General features: G+C 35.6%; 1 protein-coding gene across 1 annotated transcript; it reads right to left on the reverse strand.

Annotated features, from left to right (window-relative positions):
* Positions 1-5,893: 5,893 nt before the first annotated feature.
* Positions 5,894-20,126, reverse strand: FBXO8 (F-box protein 8). The gene is made up of 6 exons (XM_041427833.1): positions 19,808-20,126; positions 18,112-18,445; positions 15,816-15,942; positions 8,940-9,058; positions 7,278-7,474; positions 5,894-6,533 (listed from the first exon to the last, which is right to left on the reverse strand). Exons 1-6 carry the CDS (start codon positions 19,857-19,859, stop codon positions 6,346-6,348), a joined length of 1,017 nt encoding a protein of 338 aa, XP_041283767.1. The 5' UTR covers positions 19,860-20,126; the 3' UTR covers positions 5,894-6,345.
* Between the last annotated feature and the right edge of the window lie 15 nt (positions 20,127-20,141).

The raw sequence follows: 20,141 nt of genomic DNA on the forward strand, positions 1-20,141 counted from the left end.
TTTTGCAGTGCTAGATGGATGTTGAGTATTTACTTTAATTTTTTCTGCTATTCCATGGGAAAAAACCCCAAAAAAGTCAGCTTTTGCTAGTACATATCAGAAATGGTACTGTCAGACTTCAGACAGTGTGGAACAGTAATAAATACTTTTATTGATATAAATTCCTAAGTGGAATATAGAAACAAGAAGTTACATTTAATGTGAAAAAATACAGCATCTTGATTGTTACTAAGAAGCACGCTGAGAGATGCACTTCTTTAGCATTTGTAAAGAACTTCTGTGATTTCCTCGTTTGTTTTGTCATGCAGGTGATTAATGCTGCAGAAGGCAAGTAAACTCAAGAAATTCTCCAGTTATAAAAATATATTTCAGTTCTGTTGTGTTACATGAAATTATGACAATTAGCCTGAATTCTGGAGATGAAGACAGGGAAACTGCAGTTGTGAAAATATTTTTCTAACATATAAAAACCAGCTAAGATAAAAGTAATGCAAAGAATTCATGTGCCATCATGCCCCTTAAAGGAGTACATTCTGCCTAGTGCAGCAGAGCAGTACAAACTTTTTCACTGCCTACATCTCTGTGAAGCCTGCAGGATTTTTTGCCTGCTGAGTTAATGGGTAGAACTGGTGTATAAAGAGGTCCATAGGAGTGAATTCAAGGTCACTTTTTTGATACAGCATTATGTGCCTGCAGGACTTGCACAGCACAGGCAGGCATGTTTTCTCAGAAGGGGAAGGCTGCTTTTGAAATTGAAAGAATCTTTTTGAGTATTTCATGTGTAAGAAACAGAACACTCAAGCTGCAGACCAACAGAACAAACTTCTACAAGGAAAACAAAGAAGAAAAATTGTAAATAATTTTCAATATCAACCCTACATTTTAAAAGAATTACTCACTGTATATGTTATGGTCATATATGAGAACTATTGCAAATTTGTCAGATTTTGGCTCTTGGCATACACACTGATGCATCTGTCTCAAGTCCAACAGAACATTCCTTGCCACTCAGCAAGCTACTGGCATGGATAGTGCCCAAAGGATGAGTTCCTCCTAACAGAATACAGTGTGCAGATTGAATAGATGGTCTTTCTCCAGAAAAACGTAGCTAAATAAGCTTTGATACCTATTTTTCCCTTCTAAATTTTTTCTCTTCTGCACGGATTATAGGATTTTCCACAAGGTTAAAAAAATGGGTATGCTTGCTCTAAAAATTTAAGTCCACACTGGTATCCACTGTCAAAAACAGACTATTGAAATAACAAATGAGGTTCACTTCCTCAGAATGTGTAAATGTCCCAGCCTAGAGTTAAACTTTCAACAGCTGAAAGACAATACCATCGACACGTACCTGGCACTAGTTACTCGGGTTTATTTTTTCCTGGAAAGCAGTTTTGGGCGACAGAGTGGCGTCCGGGTTTCCCAGGTTGTTGTGCTGACAAACTGCAGTGGTGGTAAAGGCAGGGAGTCTGACAAAATCTCATTAATCATTTTAAATTAAATCCAACATTCCACTCCAACACTGCCAAGAAGAAAGCTAACTTTTACAAATGAATACTCTCTCTGAAAATAACTGGTATCCTGACCATATTGCTTTCACAAAAACATGCTTGATTTCTGTTAGGTACACATACGCTATTCTTAAGCTTAAAAAATGCATTTTTTTGATTGCTGGGAATCAGAAAAGTGCTTTTTGCTTATTTTCTCTATTAGGGTCTGTGAGTGAACCACACAACTGAAAAGAGCGAGCCTCTTTTTTTCTTTCAACGAATTGAAGTTTTTTTGCTTTTCTAATATTTTAAGTACAGAAAGTTTGTTTTTGCAAGTAAATTTCCAATAGGAAATGGAAGTATCCCACTTAAATATTTTCTCTAATAATTCTCTATTCCATTTAAAATATTTGCTAAATATTCATATTTATATGAATAAGAAAGGAAAATTGTAAATTTACTAACATTAATATTAGTAAAAACACTGAGGTAATAAAGAAGCAATGTGATCTCTTTTAGGTTTTTTACAGACACACTTCTGTAAAAACTCCTAGCTATTTGATTATGATTTAATCACACATGGCAAGTTTGAACTTTAAACATCTCATAAATAATATTAGATTATCACATAAAATTTTATCTTACTAAAATCACTATTAAATGCAGATTATAAAAGTTTGTATTTCTCTTTCAAGGCAAAATGAAACCATAAAATGCCAATGTGAGACACAGGAATCTGTTCTTTGCCCACTTTAATAGTGCTTTTGAGCTAAGAGTGGGAGATTTTACAATGGCAGAGAACAAGTCATTAGCCTCAATGTTTATTAGTTTTACATCCATGAAATATTTTAAAAGGAAAAAAAATCCTAATTCAATAGAGGGCAAGTAAATCTGACTTTCCCAAATACTTATTATAATTTTGAAACTTTAACATTATCAAGGAGGTATACCTCAATTTTGTTTAAGGGCTTAAAATAATACCTGTTTTCTAAAAACAGAGCTGTAAACAGTATCAGATTGCACAATGATATCCTTACACAGAGTACAAAAATATTACCACCTCGAGACTGAACAATTCCTTGTTGATAAACTTGTTTATGTTAAGAACATTAATAAACTGCAGAATACTGAAGAAGAAATAGTAACATTTATTTGTCCAGCTACTCAGTTAATTTTCTTAAAGCTGTATTTTGAAACTGTTTACATTTTTTCTTTTTCCAATGTGGGGGGTTGAAAGGGAAAGGTTAAAGAGAACAAATTGAATTTTTTTCCCCGAATGCAAATATCTCACTTGCTTCAGAATCAACAAACATGTCTCAAACTTGTATTTGTTTGGGCTTCTGTGTGTTGAAGCAGCTTTATTTTAAAAAGTCAAAGCTGTATAAGTGCATTGTTTAGTTTGAATGGAAAGTATTCTAGACAGAAATAGAGTTTGAGAAAAGAGATAATATCAGATGCTGTCCATAGCTAAGCTATGTGAATATCTAATATATGCCATATTCCTTCAATAAACGCAATCAGAGCCTCAGACTTTATAATAAAAGCAAACATCAGCTGCATTTGTGTGACACTTTACATGGACACAGGTACACTCATTTTCCCAGCACAAACAGAAAAATTTTCCTTCTGTCACATCTGTGCAAACTGAAGTTACCAAACTTGCAGAAATGGCCATTCAGAACAATTCTAGTGTCTTTTAGGACAGAACAGTGAGTGTTTGCAGGGGGATGGGCTGTAGGCTCACTTCTTCCTTCAGTGCTGTGTACAGTGCATACAGTTAAAGAGTTAAGGCAACACCACATGGCCAAAATTCAAAGGACAGTGGTGGAATCACAAGAGCTTGGGAAACACTTCACAGATATAAGCATGATCATGTTCATGTGATTTGGCTTGAGATCCTCTGCCTAAGTCTTCTTGGGGGCTTGATCAAGTAGCTATTTCCACATCCATCATTTAGTGACACACAGATCAATGAAGCATCATTATTTTAAAATGTGGGCGGAGACACTGAGTGCATTGAAGAAAACTGCATAAAACTTTGGTTTTCAAAGAGTTTTTGGAGGACAACAAAGAAAATTTTGGTCAATTTTTAAGTGTACTATTACACCTGATTGACTTTCTTTTTTCCTTTTAAGACAGAAAATTGTTTAACTTCATGTAAAGTCTAGATTGCTAAAATGCAAAATTTACTTCTCAGCCACTTTAGAGCTAGACTCAAACTGGAAAAAGGACAGACAAAATGTCTGTATTAATTAGTTGCTTCGTGATTGCCTCTGAGAGAATTCACACTTGGCATGTTGCGTTTGCTGTTTTCTGTTCCACTCTGAGTTAATACCATAATGTAGAGCATGAATTGGGTGCTAATCCTCTAACACTGTTCAAAATCCTGTTGTGAAGATCAGATGCTGTTATCTGAATGTCATTAGGGTTTTGTTTTCTTTTGCTCTGGCCTTGTCTTATGGAAACTTGAATTGTATCATCCTGTTTCTAATTTATCTTGGCTGCTACACTGCCCTACAAGTTTTCTAGACCTTGCTAATAGATGTACTCATCCATTCCAGAACAAACACGTTCTGTCTGAAGGTTTTGTATTGTATCAGGGTAACTGGAAATTAGGAGAAATGCAGACTAACAATTCATACTCTCTTATTAGTGCAAAATCAAAACCAGTATCACTAATGTCAACCTAAGCATATGTCAGAAGAGAATTAAACTTTCCCCTGCATTTGTGGTTTGAGAAGAACATATTATCTAACAAGAAAAGTTCTAATTTCAAAATTCACTGAATTCTTCTTTTAAAATGTGTAACCTCTGAGGAGTGTTTCTTAGAAAACTATATTCTGCTGTCTCCACTTCAGATCACTTTAAAGAGCCCAGAGACCATTGTCCTTTATAACTGGTTTTACAAATTACATTAAAAGCTTTCAATTTTTTTTCTGTAATAGAGGAGCAGACACCTGTGCCTTAAACAAAGCTCTCCACTGTGCCACACACTCTTAATTTGTGTTTGAGATTAACTGACCACTGCAGAACGCATCCTTGGACTTTCTGCAATACATGAAACAACACTGGGTGAGGAGTAGTTATCCTGAGCAAGGCAGGTGATACTGTAAACCTGTCTGGAACACGACCACCGCAACACTGCTGTCTCCTGGCTTTGGCTGTGTATGCTACATAAATGCAATGGCATTTGCACTTAATCAGAGGTAATGCAATAAAAAAGTACTTTTTTTGCATGCATTTTGGTTTGTGGAGCAGAGCTATAAACACTTGAAATAGCAGTAATAGCTACATCTTCCCATCATTTATGTAGCCCTTGTATGGACTGTCCTTCTCACATGTAAAAACAAATGTAACACTCCCTAAGTGCTAAAGAGAAAGCAGCAGCATAGGCAAAGGGCATGGCTGTGAGGGGTCATTCCTGAATTAAATTCTTGGCTCTGCAATAAGCTTTCTATGTAAAAACTCAATTAGTTCTGTTTTACAGATTAAGAATACCTTTCACATCACCTCATGGTACAGTAGGGAAAAAGAAGAAATATACTTGTTACCATGATATCCAGACGCTACTGATAGCTGAATATTATGTAAACAAACATAATCAGCAACAGCTCTTACTTCAACTACATGTTATGTCAACTGCTCCGTGAGTTGTCTGAACAAAAACTAGGCAAATCCTTAGTCAATTCCTGCACAAGCACAGCAGCTCCATATTCTCCACACTTCAGAAAATGTCAAGACACAACCTGACCAAGTAATTTTTGAAGTATTTCCACAAATTTAGAGCTGTTTAAAATCTAGCTACATGACCAACTTAGAAAGTAATTCAGTATCTGACTCTGAAACAGCTCTCCAATCCTGCACAGTCACTGCTCTAATCTTGCACTGTCAGTTTTTAACAGCTTTAGCAACGAGTCATCTGGTATACATTTGCCAAGGCATTTCCATCATTGACACTTCTAGACTGAGGGAACCAGTTGAAAGCAGCAACACGTTACTCACTCCTACCACTTTCCCTGTTCAGATTTTTTCTTGCTTACTGTGTTGAACAGGTGATTGTAGTTGCTCTGTTTCCCAAAAACCAGTATCTGCAAAATAGGTTGTGTATGTAAACAATGTAAACCTCTCTGTACACTGCATGATTTCCCCTGGCTAACCCTGTATAGCATCAGGGTTCATCTTTAAATAGAGACTGTAATCTTCAAAACTGAGTGAATAGCAGATTGGCAACATGCTAATTCAAGTTAATAAATATAGTATAAAACACTAGCTTAGATATTTTACAAGTGTTCTATAATCTCCTGGAATAAATTTTATTGTAGTATGCAGATAAATGTTCCTTGAACTTAAGTATCTGAGGTAGTTAGCATTGTAAAAAAATGCAAACGAAAGTCAAACACTAATTTAAGAGATAAAAGGAGAAATTTTAGTTAAAATACTTTACAATAAAATAATTATGATTATAAATCTCTTTAGTTAAATATATACACATTACATGGTATTCTAAAAAGAATGAACTTATTAAAGTTTCAAGCAGATCTAATGCACAAATTCACCACTTTTTCAGCTTAGACTGTAATGTCAGTTTAACATTCATAAATGGCTGTGTCAGACTAATGGCATTTTTTTGTGCAAAACTAAAAAAAAATTTATGAAAAAAATCCTTCTGTTTCCACAGTAAATAGATAGAAAAGGTAGTTTACACATACACACACTTACACACACAAACTTTGATTGCATACAGAGGTTAGAATGACCAGCACTAAAATAACCCCCATCTCTACAAAATAATTAATATCTTGAATTGATGTAGTTTTTGAAAATTACAAATTTTAAGTGCTAGCAAATTGTGCTTTTAGGCAGCCACATGGCCAATAAGGTAGATGTTGTCATAAAGGTGCCCTACAAAATCTTCACTAATATTCTGTGCAGCTCGTCGGGTATTTCGGATGAATTCCCTCTTTGACATTTTGTTCTTCACGTGAGGGCTTGTTAGATCAATCGAAAGTAGAATCAAAGAGTAACACAGTACATAAACTGCATCTAGACAAGAGAGAATAAATTAAAAAAAAAGTTTAAAAAAGAAACTGTGATCAATAAAAGTATTATTCCCTGTCTAAGAATCTTATGGTGTTTATCATCTAGACTCATAATTTTATTATGTATATGTATATATATATACATACACATATACATACAACTACTCAGAAGGATATCCACAGAAATAAAATTTAATACAGCAACTTTCAAAGTAATAATGTCAGCACACTGCCAAATGAGAATTTACAAATCTCTTAATATTTCTACATAATCCAAAAGCCACTAAGGGCTTTATACATTTTCATTTAAACAGATTCTTGAAGTTTGTATAAACTAAAACCAACATCCTCTAAAAGCTTTTCTTTTAAATATGTAAGCAGTTCCACTGCTGAAAACTGCCTCCTCCAACCAATTAGAAATGCTTGTTAACTTGAATGTGGCCCAATATCCCCTTTCTTTCTGTGAGACTATCCACAAGGCAAGTCTTGCAGTGTAAGACTCTGCAAGAGGAACTTCAGAAAAGAAAAAAGCTCAAAGTACATACAAAAATGAAGGAAAGATACCACGGAAATAAACCAAACGAATCAACTAAAAAAAAGAATCTGTACGTTTTTTGGTTTTTTTTTTTTTCAACTGAACCATTTTGTACTTTTAGATATACACATTTAGGTGCTCATTTCAAAACTATCAGAAACAGTAGCATCATCCAGAAGTATAAAGACTGATCCACTGCTCATTTTTGCTTACCAGGGCTAAGGCCAAGCTCTCTCATCAAATCAGGATTACAAGCACAGAATCTGTGAGAGAACTTTGTTATGAGAGTTTCAAGGTACTCCCCACGCTCCTCAGGAGCATGAATGTGTCTGAAGAACTCTCTCAGTGCATTTGGCAAGAATTGATTTCTGAAGTTGTGCAGCGTCACAAGGTCATCCAAAACATCTCTCCTGGCAGAACAAAAACCCGTATAATTAGTAAAGTTTCTTTTATCTGTTTCAATATGAAAATGTGTAAATGTTAAAAATAAAAATTAAAGCTTTAGACTAGTATGAACTTTTGTTTTTGCTAGAAGGCAAAATTATCACTAACAGCACAAAGATAATATAAACACGTTCTTTTCCTGTTTGTAGCCAAATACTATAAAAACATACACGAATCAGAACTCAAAGTTTGTATGTGTATTCAATTCAAGGTCTACACAGAGGCTTTGATTCCTTTAATCTGTGACAAAACCATTAAAAAGACAGTAAAGGGAATAAATTGATGTGTGTCACACATTCTGATGGCTAAGTAGAAGCTGTTACAGGAATGTCTTGTTAAAATCAGTCTTCAGCTAGGCAAAATTTGCTCATGGAAGTCCATCAGAATGTGATGTTCTCAAGTGTTTTGCACTGAACACAAACACATATAAAAGATTCAGACGACACCTATAATACCAGATGTGCAAAAGAAAGTAGAAAAAAATTTGGAAGCAAATTAGAAGTGAACATAAGAATATTTTCCTATGTTTAACCTGATTTTTACCTTGCTTGTGAGTTTCAACATTTTAAAAAAGTAGTTTTTATTTTTAGTGTCTGATCACACTCAGTTTATGAAGGAAAGATAAATGGCAGTAGGAGTTGCTAACCTTAACATGCAATCTCATCCTTTAAATGGTTTTGTATTTTTATTATTGTCTAAGAGATTTATAAATCTGAAGTTTTACTGCACAGGACTGCCAGTGGTGATAACATTACAGACTCCTTTTATTCTTTTAGTAGTACAGGCTGAGGAGGATGAGAAGCAGGAGAGGATTCCTGCTGAAGTGCTGTTGGCCCTCTGTTTTTCCTATTCAGGTGCAGTTACCGTTCTCCTTCATGATACTGCCCTCCCCCAACCTGATGGCACGAGAAAGCACTGTGGAGACAGAACAGCACGCTACAGCAGGGACAGAGTTCCCTTCTGTAGCTCCTGATGCCTCCAACAGGCTGCTCCCTTCCCTGTCAGGAGGTGTGTACAACTTCCAATCAAGAAATATCAGACAACCAAGTAATGATGAGATGATTGAACATTAGTTAAATCCTAACTTTTAGGATTTAACTAAATCCTTTAGTACATCATTTTCTAAATAAGACCCACAAGAAAGGGAAAACAAACTGTCAAGTCAAAAAATCCAGCAAAATATCCTTATAAGATTTTGTGAGGATGTGAGATTTATTATTTATAGGTGATATTTTTGAGGATTCTTATTAAGTGCTACAGTCACATAAATACTTAAATGGAGTAACTGTTCAGATTTAGAAGAATCATTACCTAGTTGCATTTTTTTGCCTTTTTACATCATTGAAGTGACATCTCTACATTCAAAATATTGACAAATGGGGCTGAACAATGAAAATTAATAGAAAATGTCTTAAGAGAAATCTTAATTACCTTTCATCAAGGTAGATTCTCAGCTTCTTCCAATTCAGTGTTCTTGTGCAAAAGATAAACTTAGCTATTTCTTTCGGTGAATCATCTAGTATGCCTTTGGACATAAAGTAGTTGACTCCCTGAGATAAAATACATGTACATATAAATATGTTTAATCTTCATAATGTATTTAGGAATAAGTATTTTACTTCACAATGTAGGAATGTAATCCTACGAATTAACTGGTTTGTTTTTCAGAATGACTCCTCCTCCTCTAAATCACATTTCAACATGCAGAATACGCTCTAAAATTATAAATCAAATGCCAAGAGACAATTTAGTGTTATGGTTGAGATTTTACACACAGTCATAGCAGAAAATTTTAAATTATGAACCCCATAATGAGCATGATGGGTCTTTAATAAGTTCTTTACGGTGTGTATCAGTATTTTGCTTTTCATACTATTGTAATGGTATTTAAAATGTTGCAGGGACCATAACTGGTAATTTCATAACTTTTGCAAATAAGAAAATCTTAGCCATAATGTGTTTTGTCTTCAAAATCTTTCATTAAAACAGTAATGTTCTCACATGTATACAATGTATCACATTCAAATAGATGCATTAATGCATTTGTTTAAATGTGAAATAATGCAAATAAACACAAGCAGGCTGATTTCAAAGCATAGGTAAGTATCAACATATATAAATATGCATACACATAAATAAGAACACTATGCCTAACATAAAGATAGTTTAAAAATACAGAATTATATATAATTTATAGTCATGATTTCCAGAATTTTACACTTTTACCAAACACGCATTTCTTACAGAATAAGCAGGGCAAATTTAAAGCATTTCAGTGATATTCTGGATTCTCTCTGGTCATTGAAATATCCCAAAGCATAAAACTATTTTCCTTACAATCTCAGAAATCAAACCCAAATAATGGATTTAAAAAATGTTCACACTTTTCAACAGCAAAAATCTAAACCTGAGAATAACTAACCAAGCTCTTCTGATTCAGTCTGGCAGGGGCTGGGAGCAGTTCTCAGCTTTTGTTACCAAGAAGTGTTGCAATACTTAAGTACAACAGATTCACTATAGCATAAGGATGAAATGTAAAATGAGTAGGACAGTTTATTTCTGCATAGAATAATGTACCAAGGCCACAACCTAAATCACCTTTAAAATACTTCTGAAATATTTTTTTCCTAAATCTTCTGATATCAAACGTCACAATATTTTCTAAGTCTGCCCTTTTAGTTTTACCTTACAGCCACAAAGATGTAGGGGAAACCTGTCATTCAGTGTATAAACTAAACTTCCCAGTGCTCTTGAATTTTGTGTGAAAAAGAAATAAAGGGCTGAGTGCAGGTTTGGAACATTTTGTGAAGTATCTTAGTAAAGCAAAGTCTTAGTTGCATCAAGCAGCTAAATAGTTAGAATATACATTTAAGAACACAAATTAAAAGCCAAGACACACGTGTAGTATTAACTAGCTGTTTTTACCAATACATAGTTTTTGCCTATATATTTATAGAAAACAGCAGTTGATCAAGATACATTTATTTTGTTAAAATAATGGTTTATACAAATAAATAAAAACATAAAGTTTTTTAGATAGATAAACCAAAAAATCTAGCAGTGTTATGCCCCAATTTTAAGAAAAATCTATATTTAGGATGACAATGTAATGTGTATTGCTCTATCATCTTGCATTTCAGTCCAAATTGGATCATATTTGTCATGGACCACATGTTAAGTACTTTCTTGAGTCACAGCTAAATAAGAAATTAATAATGGGAGACAACAACAAGGATTTTGGCAATTTATGTAAGATGAGCAGCAAAGCATCTCCTTTATATCCTGAGTTAACGAGATTTATGCGTTTGCTTCAGTAAGAAGTATTAGCTTAAGGTAATACAAACTGAAGCCTGGTGGGGAAGTCTTGAATAGCACTCCTGCTTCAATTACCAAACACTTCTGCAACACGTCCAGAAAATACCTAACATGACATAGAAGAGGCAGGATGAAAATAACACCTTCTTTAAGACAGTGGGTTTGTTTCTCTGTGACAGTAAATGCTGCAGTTTCTTTCTCCTGCACTAGTTTGCAGCTCAGTGCAGGATCTCCATCTGATAGGCTACAAAGACTTCACATTATTCTCTATCTCTAATTCCTTTCTCCCCTACCATGCATAACGCTTGACAGTATCTTTCCCTGTGAATACATTTCCCTCAGCTCCTTCACGAGTAAACAGGGTATAAATAAAATACAGTTCACCACATGCCATGGTTTTTAGTTGCTTTTCATTTAATCCTAAGCTATCAAAAATACTTTGCAACAGCAGAAGCCTGATTTCTCTTAAGTTGTTAAATTTTGTCTCACAGCAAATGAAATTTTTTTACAAGATTTACAGCATGCCATTGAATCTGTTTTTCGTAACACCGTAAATACTACCTTGAAAACCTCTCAGAACCTTGTTTCAAATAAATCACTTCTGGTAGCTAAAATGGTCGCTTGTGGCATATATACTAGCTGAAGTAGGTAGCCCTACACACTATTAAAACCTATCTAAGATTACTTATCACTCAGCTGGTGAGTCTCTTAGGAAACATTTGACTGCAGTCAGGTAGGCTATTCTGTCCCATGATCTGTCAGCTCTGAAGAGACCTTTTTAACACTTGGGAAACATTGCAGAATGAGCACATACTGTATTTTTTAAATTCTAATTCAGAGGACTGTAATATTCTTAGCATTTGAGAATTAGGAAGGATGCCTTAAACCTTGCCTCTGTGGCAAGCATGTTATTTCTGAATTTCAGACAGCTCTGCATAAAATATTAACGTATGGAAGTGTTGATTTAAATTACATGTGCAAACAACAACTTTAAATATAGACTAACAGTAACAACAAAAGCCATTTGTTGTATCTCAGTATGTTATTTTTTTTCCTCGCACACAATGCTTGTTTTGCCAGCCTATTCTATTACAGCACTGATGCTCCTTGCTTGTTTTCTACCTGTTTCCAATAGTCTTTGGATTTGTTTACATCCATACAGGATCTCTAAAATGGAAAACTTTTCATTTTCAGTGTTGATTCCATTTCTGCATTGACTATCTCCTTTGCTAAGAGTACTCTCAGAGCACTTCAGTACAGCCATCAACATTAAAACTTTTGTAGTTGCCTTTGACACCTCTGTTTAGATATGCATACAAAACAAAGACATATTCTAAGTTAATGGCCAGAAATTTTGGAATGACAGAAATTTTGGAATCAGTATCTAGTATAGTAGGGTTCTGTTGGTGATTCTAGGTAACACTGACATTATTAGTAAATAATAATTAGATACATATGGTATTATTGTTCTCATTTTTCTAGGGAAGTACACTATCTTAATAAATCTAATGGTGTATCTTCTGGAACAATGCAGAGTATTGATGAACTATTGTATAATACAAATTTTTAAGACTGTTTTACTAAGTTAGGAATCAAGTCATTTGGAAACAAATGTGGACACAATACGTAACATACATTTCAAACGGTGTCTCTTTCACTGTATGTCTTTAAAATACAGTCTCAGTGATTCAAACAGCATAGCAGTAATTGCAAATAGAATGCAGAAATATTTTTCATGTTACACAGAATCCATAACTAATAATTTACAAGATTAAACCATTCTGATTTTAACATAGAAATATCAAAAGGTTTCAGCTCAATACTCCTTTCCAACTTTTTCGATAAATCACACGAAAGAATTTCTTTCCTCCACAACATACACATAGTTATACTATTCCTCAGACCAATAAATCAATGCATCTCAAAACTGGCTTGCTTAGTAGATCACTATGAAACAGGGTAAGTTTCAAAAAACTTTGCTTAGAAATACAGCACAGTAAACAATCCATCATCCACAGACTATCTATAATTAAAAGTCAGGTAAGGTAGCTTTACACAAGTAGCTAACAATTTATAACCAGGAAAAGGTTAGAAAAACCTGGCCTCCCTGCCAAAAAGTAAGGGCAGCTTGCAGAATGAGACAACTGGAATAGTGTAAAGACAGGTTTAGTATAAGCACTGTCTTACTGCACTTTATTATTATGCTATGCAAAGGAAATCCTGACCTCACTAACGACAGACAGTTTTGGTACAGTACAGATTCCAGAAGGTCCATAAAAATAATGCTATTAAATAGATCAGTTAGAACCACTAAGAACCATCCTTTCATCATTAAGGATGAAAAAAAAAAATAGATCTTCTTTCCTGACCAGAAGATTCCTGTTCGTACCTTAGTTTCAATTTTAACTACATAGCATTGATCCATGTAATAAACTTGACAAAATATTTTGTAGGGAGTTAGAAACTGGATACAAAACACTGGGAATTAACTTCTGGTTGCTTACAAATTCTGAGTCATAAGCACACAAGATGAAATGAGCACTGCATGAGAAACATTTCACATACACCATATACTCTTTAAAATAAAATACAGCAGAAACCAGGTAGGCAGATTAAACAACATATTTATATTCATGTGCTAATACTAACGCTGAATTATCCCCTCTTGCCTAAGAAACAAAAAAAAAACTAGGTTCCAAAATCTTATCTACAGTGGCAGTGCCACATGAAAAAAACCCAACAAAACCAACCAACCAACACAAAAACCCCAAAAACCAAACCAAACCAACAAAACAAAAAAAAAAAAACAAAAAAGCCCATCCCAAACATGCACTGGAGGTTTTTTTTTTTTTTCAGATTACATGTTATGTGTTTAGGCACATCCTTTTAGCAGAATGTGAGCACCTGCTATGAATTATGCAAGCTCATGCACACAATCAACACGTTAAATTACAGCAGATATCACAACACCATGCACACAACAATGGCTAACCAGAGAATCCTACCACAAAGTGTGCAGATGCTCTTCCCTACCCCGTGAGCCACCGCTAGCACTGGAGCTGTTGCTGTGGAGCCTGGTTACCCATTTTCATGACATGGGCGGTGTCCTTTGGAGAATCTTGCTCCTGTGGCTGTAAGTATTCCTATTTTTATAGTACTTTGATCAGGTCTGTTATCAAATGTAAAGCAGAGTTTGGCAGGAAATTCGGAGACACAATTTGTAATAGTGGAATGTCATATCATACGTTCCAGTCACAGTGTCCTTATAATAATAATTCTGCCAATATCACAGTTGTAAACAGTAAAAGCAATGGTATTTGTGAATTCTCCTGAAACTCAGGCCCTGAATGACTCCTACCAGGCTACGGTGCTCCACAGGGAGAGAGGAACAGAGCCCTTAGGAGATACCCTGAGGCTCTCATCTCTCATTGAAGCAGAGTGTTTGTACTTCTATTGTAAACTATAACCATAATGAAGATGCAAAAGTAACAGAATAAAGTTAATACCTATTTTAGGTATGCCATAAGTTAGCTCTAATTGCAGATCTTAATTGCCTTTAAAAATAATGAATCTTCTATTACGTGCCTTTTCTGAAGGTTCCAAATGCTTTAAACATACCAAGATTACTATAAATAAGGTTGAAATATACATTATAAACTGAGATAGTTGAGTGAAAAATTGTGTTAAAAAATTGAAATACAAAGAAAAATTTGGACAGACAATGCTGCTAGCAATATACTTGATATATCACTGAAAACATGTAAGTTACCTAAATATTGCATCTAGTTTGAAAATTTTCACATCAGAAAACAGTACTAATCACTCAAGTGGCCAGGTGCTGATGTCTAGATGCTGTGTAATAGAGATCAAGGCAGAGTTCTACCAGAAAAATTACAAAATAGTCTATTTGTGACTGATAAAATTAATGGTATCTTAATCAAGCAGAATATGAGATGAAGCAAGAACTTAAACGAAATTACATTATTGCAATGATTCATAGAAATCTTTTATTTATTTTTCCCTATGGTCACAAGTTCACACTTTCTGTATCATTTCAGCTAAGTGAAATTTACTTCTAGAAGTGTTTCTTTTCATATCTCAATCTGTTTTCTCCTTGGGATTTACTCAATCACTACTTCCATGTATATGCGCAACTATATGCAGGAAGTTAACAGCATTTTGTTCAGTATTGTGTACACTCTCTTCCTAGGAAACATGAAGCAGGAGTCTTGTTTCATATACAAAAGGCTCTCTCTGCCACTTGGGCATTAACTGTCTATCTCCTAGGCAAAAGCTGTCTACTCTCAAACTGTTTTCTTCTTTGAAAGGTGACAGACTGAAAGCAGAAACTGACTTTTCCAGTTAGTTACATGAACTTACAAATGGAAACCTTTCAGTCTGACATGGGATTTTTTTTTAAAGACAAATTTATTTTGATCTAGAAGAAAAGATTATGCACAACACCTACAGAAATTAAATCAAACTGATCTTCAGGATAGTTCAGCAGTAGATCTTTTTCATATTTCAAGATTTGCTCCTTGACAGTGGAAATAGGTGAAAATCCTCCACAAGAAAATGTGATTGTGATAGAAGTAATCAGACTTTATACCTCATCCTACTTTGCCTATAGTGAACCAAACTCATACTCTGCATTTCAACATTTTTATTTATGTAAGCTCATTGTTATGCTCTTACAATTCACCACTGTCTCTTCAGTTAGGATATCTGCCTTGTTCCTAAGTTAATACCTGGTAATGAATTTCTGGCATCCACAGAAGTGTACAGAGCACTTAACAGGCAAGTCATGTAAATGATGTACACAAGTACAATACTCAAAAAAAGAGACCAGAATACTGCTGTAGCCCAGTATTAACCATCCCTACAGTAAAACAAACAACAATTAAAACTTTGTTTTTATATGGCTATAATTATTAAAAAAAACCAATCACAATTATTGTAACTGGTTATTATTGTCAGCAACAGTTCACTTACCTCATCAGGGTTGGCATTGAAGGTGAGACTGCCCTCATCTAGCTGCATATACAATTTTCTAAAAGAAAATCCTAGAGGCGGATTCTTATTGTATATAGAACAGTGACCCCAAGTGGATTTGCACAACCTATGAAAATAGAATTAATCTATTATAAAAATTCCTTTCCGAATTTCATGGATTTTACAGAAGCAAAATGTAATCAACACTGCAAAGCTAATACTTGAGCTATAGGAAAAGTTAGAAGTAGGTTGCTGTAACAGTTATTAAGTCTTTTTGCCATGTTTTTCTAAAATCTTCAATTATATGATTAATGTTTTTGTCTCATACAGGTTTTGGTGTATTTGAATGCAACACCAAAACACATCCCAGTAGGTGGCATCATGACAACCACACAGCAGAGACCTCTGGCACTCCTAGAACCTGGAGAACAGCGACAAGTAGTTCTCCTGGGGTACTATGACAGATTAAAACATTGTGTTTCTTTTCCTGTGCCCCAGTTGTGCAGTGAATTGGACACAATTGTGCAGTATCTGCACAATTATGCCATTAACTCAGCACTTTCCCCATCTGTCCTTCTTCACCCAACTCCTCTTCCTCTTGTCCTAATTGGCCAGTCCTAATAACTAGATCCAGTCCCATCCCTCTATATCTTCTATAACTTTTAAGCTTCTTTCCTTTTTATTCCACCCTGACTCCACAAGTTTCATCAGTTTCTGTCCCTCATCTCAGTTTCTTTGATGATACCATCTGCAACCACCTTTCTACACACTCTAAATTCCTTACTGAACAGGTAGATCTGCTTCAACACACCTGCCCTGTAACTAACCAGGAACAATGTTTAGGACACAGCAGGTAGTCACTGGAGACATGGCAAAGATTCTGTTTTCAGTTCTGGAACCTAGGTGTTATTTGGACTGAGTTTGGAACTGCAACCACAGTACTGCCAAAGCTTAAACACACCCTCATACGTGTGGAATAGTGAAGATTCTTACAGAGATTATGCAAATTAGGATTTTTATTTATTGCTAAATCAGGACCCATTTTCAGTACCAAAATAAATGTGGTGTGAATGTATTATTTGGTAAGATTGCACAAAAAATAGTTGAACGGTTTCCCAGAACGAACTTCAAGGAAAATATGTATTTCCACCCCACATGTTAAGAATATATACTCCATGTAATTAAGAAGCTCTACTATCTTCAAGCTTTGGCCTAGGGAATTTATTTTTATTTAGGCTGAGTTTGATACCAAGAACTGAGCACAGTACAATGCATATTGGTAAACTTAGCAGCTTACCGGTATCCTTCACTAGAATTCCTGTTTCCTGTCAATAGAACAGTCCCCAACAGCAGAACAATTGTGACTAAGAAGTTATGCTGCATTAACCTTTTGCTAGGTTCAAAAGCATGATAGGAAGGGAAGCTGCTGAATTGAAATGCAGCTGGGCAAGGAAACAGATGAGGGGAGGAGCAGATGTACAGCATAATGAAAGGTAAATAAACAACCTGAACAGCAACCCAACTGCTACAGTAGTAATACTATCTGTTAAGGGAGCAGAAAATGTTGTGAAAAAAGTTAAAAGTTTTGCTGACCACCTACTCTAAAGATAAGTATGATTTCATAAATGTTTCCTAGTGCTCTAAAACATTAAACACCAAAGAATGTGTTAATTACATTTTGATATTACACTATTTTATCTTAAAAATGTTCCTTTATTTACTTCCCAGACATATAAATTCTGCATATGTTATATATAAATGTGTTTCAAGTGTTAGGCTGAAGAAATTTCACTTGAGAAAAAACTACCTTTTCTTTCCTCCCTCCACGACCATCCTCCAAAAAAGGTACACCTAATTTGCTTCAAGTGTAGTAGAACAGTTCTCACTTCTCCTCCTTTGGAAGTTTGGCTGAATAGGTTTGCTTGCTTAAGCTAGACAACTGTTCCAAGTTCAGAGAAGTAATGATACAAACACCTGAGATGTGCTTTGAGCTAATACAAAAGTGAAGATAGGTCCCTGTTTTTACCCCGTGCTATCTCAAACACCAGGTGTTTAATAATACACATGTATACTTGTGCCAAGCATGCTTGTATATACAGTAATCTCCAGTAATACCCCATACTAATTAGAAATCCAGAATAACACATTTTTAAACTATATATGTTTCCTCTATATAAATCTCATTTAACTTGGGAAACCTTTGCTAGGTTAGGAAGACAAAAAGCACTTACTGAGGCAAATTTAAAATCTAATACTTTTTACTATGCCCAGGTGATACTTCTTTTTTCGGGCTTACCCTTGCCAGAGAAGCTCATCATTAGCAAGATCCTGCCAGACACATGATGCTAGACAGAGATCAGTTGCATTCAGGTATGACAAAATGGTAAAACTGAGCTCTGGTGGCAACATTTCCAGGTTAATGAATCCTTCTTGTTCTTTAGATTTTCTTGTCTTCAGCAGGTGGTAGATGTCAATGCCTCCTTGAGCTTGTTTGCGATGGCTTGTATTGGAAACATTGTTAGCAGGTATCCTCCTATGCTCTCTGGTAAGATAGCCTTGTCCACTGTATCCTTGCTGCTGCAGTTGCTGGTTTCTAGCAATTCTCCAGAGTCCCTGACCCATCTGCGAGCCTGCTGGACATAAAATCCAAATTAGACATTGACAGCTATTCGTAAACATTTGTATGACAGACTCAGCATGTAAGTAAAATTTTACAACTGATCTGAATAGGTAGAAAGTGAGTTCTGGCAAAGTTATGTTGACCAAGTAATCAGTTTTCATAGGGGAACTGAAAAATACTGAAAATAAAACCCATTTAAAAAACCTAGATTTTTTTCAAAAGTTTCCATGATTGAAGAGCTACAAAGCTAACAATAAGCTTCTTCAAAGACTACCAAATATTATCTATATCACATGGAAGGTTAAGAAACCTTAGTCTTCAGAACATTTGGAACCTTCAGACTTCCTTCAAAATTTCATAAAAAGACCTTATTTAGAGTCAGTGAAGGACTCTTTAGAGTCAGTGATTGGATAACACAGTCACTGACACTGAAACAAAGTTGAATGACTTCAGTGATAATGCATTAAGAATTCTGAGTGCTCAGAAACAAGAGAATAATACCTTTTCAAGCTTTCTTACCTAGTGGTGTAACATAAAGCCTTGATAATAAGACACACACATACTTATACCGAGAATATCACTGCAGAAATAGTGTAAAAAGCCTTTTTGCAATGTAAAAAAAAAATAAATTAAAACATATTTTCTATTTTAAGGACAAACTGAAGAAATTTCACAGAAGAAACAAAATGAGACAGAATTTAAAACAGCCTAGAACCAGCTGCCAAAAATCCACAAGCTCTGCTATTTGTGTAGCTATTCAGCAGCTTATATGCCATTTGCTAGAACACATATAATTTTCCCAATCACGTAATTACTTTCAGCTTTGTAATAATCCAGGATGAATGCTTTCATAATAAAAGATGAGCAAACCCATTGTTATGAAGCCTTTTAAGTAATGGCGTCAAAGACTATATTTCAAAATTATTTTGAACCTGTATTTTCAATCTTCAGATTTCATACACCGTTCAAATGCATGTTTTCAAACTTCTAATAATGTAATCTTATCTAGTAATTTAAACCTCTTGATAGCTTGGCTGGAGCAGCTACCACAGCAAAAATAACATCGAGCTTGTCATATATTTATAAATTGCTGATCTTCTCTAGCTCTGTCTGCTATCTATCAAAGTCTGATTTAAATTCTAATTGTGTCTTCCTCATGTTACTTTGCTACTGCATAATAAATTCTTTTGCAGTGCTGACAAGCATGATAGGATGCTAAAAGTAATCTAGATTAATGCTGCATTAGTACTGGATTCTACTTTATTCAATAAAGACCAACATGCATTCTAGATATAAACACTCTCCACTTTACAGTAACTGAGCCCTACAGCTGCTGATTTGCAGCCACGATTATCCCAACAGGAAAACGTTCCTTCCTTCGACGCAAGCCATCGAAGCTGAAGCTTCGTTCCTAGCAGCTGCATTCAGTCGAGGCCGGCTGGTCCCCCCCCGTAACGTGAACACTTCAATCCCGACTCCGGGCAACCAGGCTGGCGGGTGGAGGCGCAGCCGATCCCGGAGGCCCAGAGCCGCCCCCGGGAGCCGAGGCCCGAAGCCGCCCAAGGCCGCACCGCGTCCCGAGAAGCTCCGCAGCCGTGCCGCCCCCGAGCCGCTCCTGCCTGCGCACAGCGGCACCGGGACCCGGCCCGGGCACGGCCGCCCCGCTCTCGGGGCACCGGCGATCGCGGCCCGGCGGGTGCCGCCCC

Source organism: Onychostruthus taczanowskii, unplaced genomic scaffold, assembly GCF_017590055.1.
Source record: "Onychostruthus taczanowskii isolate IOZ18803 unplaced genomic scaffold, ASM1759005v1 scaffold12, whole genome shotgun sequence".
NCBI classification, from domain to species: Eukaryota; Metazoa; Chordata; class Aves; order Passeriformes; family Passeridae; genus Onychostruthus; species Onychostruthus taczanowskii.

Bases quoted from the DNA above. Each gene is read 5' to 3' on its own strand.
- FBXO8 (XM_041427833.1), bottom strand. From the start codon at position 19,859: ATGCAGCTGCTAGGAACGAAGCTTCAGCTTCGATGGCTTGCGTCGAAG. The intron at 18,446-19,807 runs GAACGTTTTCCT...TATGTCCAGCAG, and splicing joins ATGGCTTGCGTCGAAGGAAG to GCTCGCAGATGGGTCAGGGA. The intron at 15,943-18,111 runs GTAAGCCCGAAA...CTATTTTCATAG, and splicing joins GATGAGCTTCTCTGGCAAGG to GTTGTGCAAATCCACTTGGG.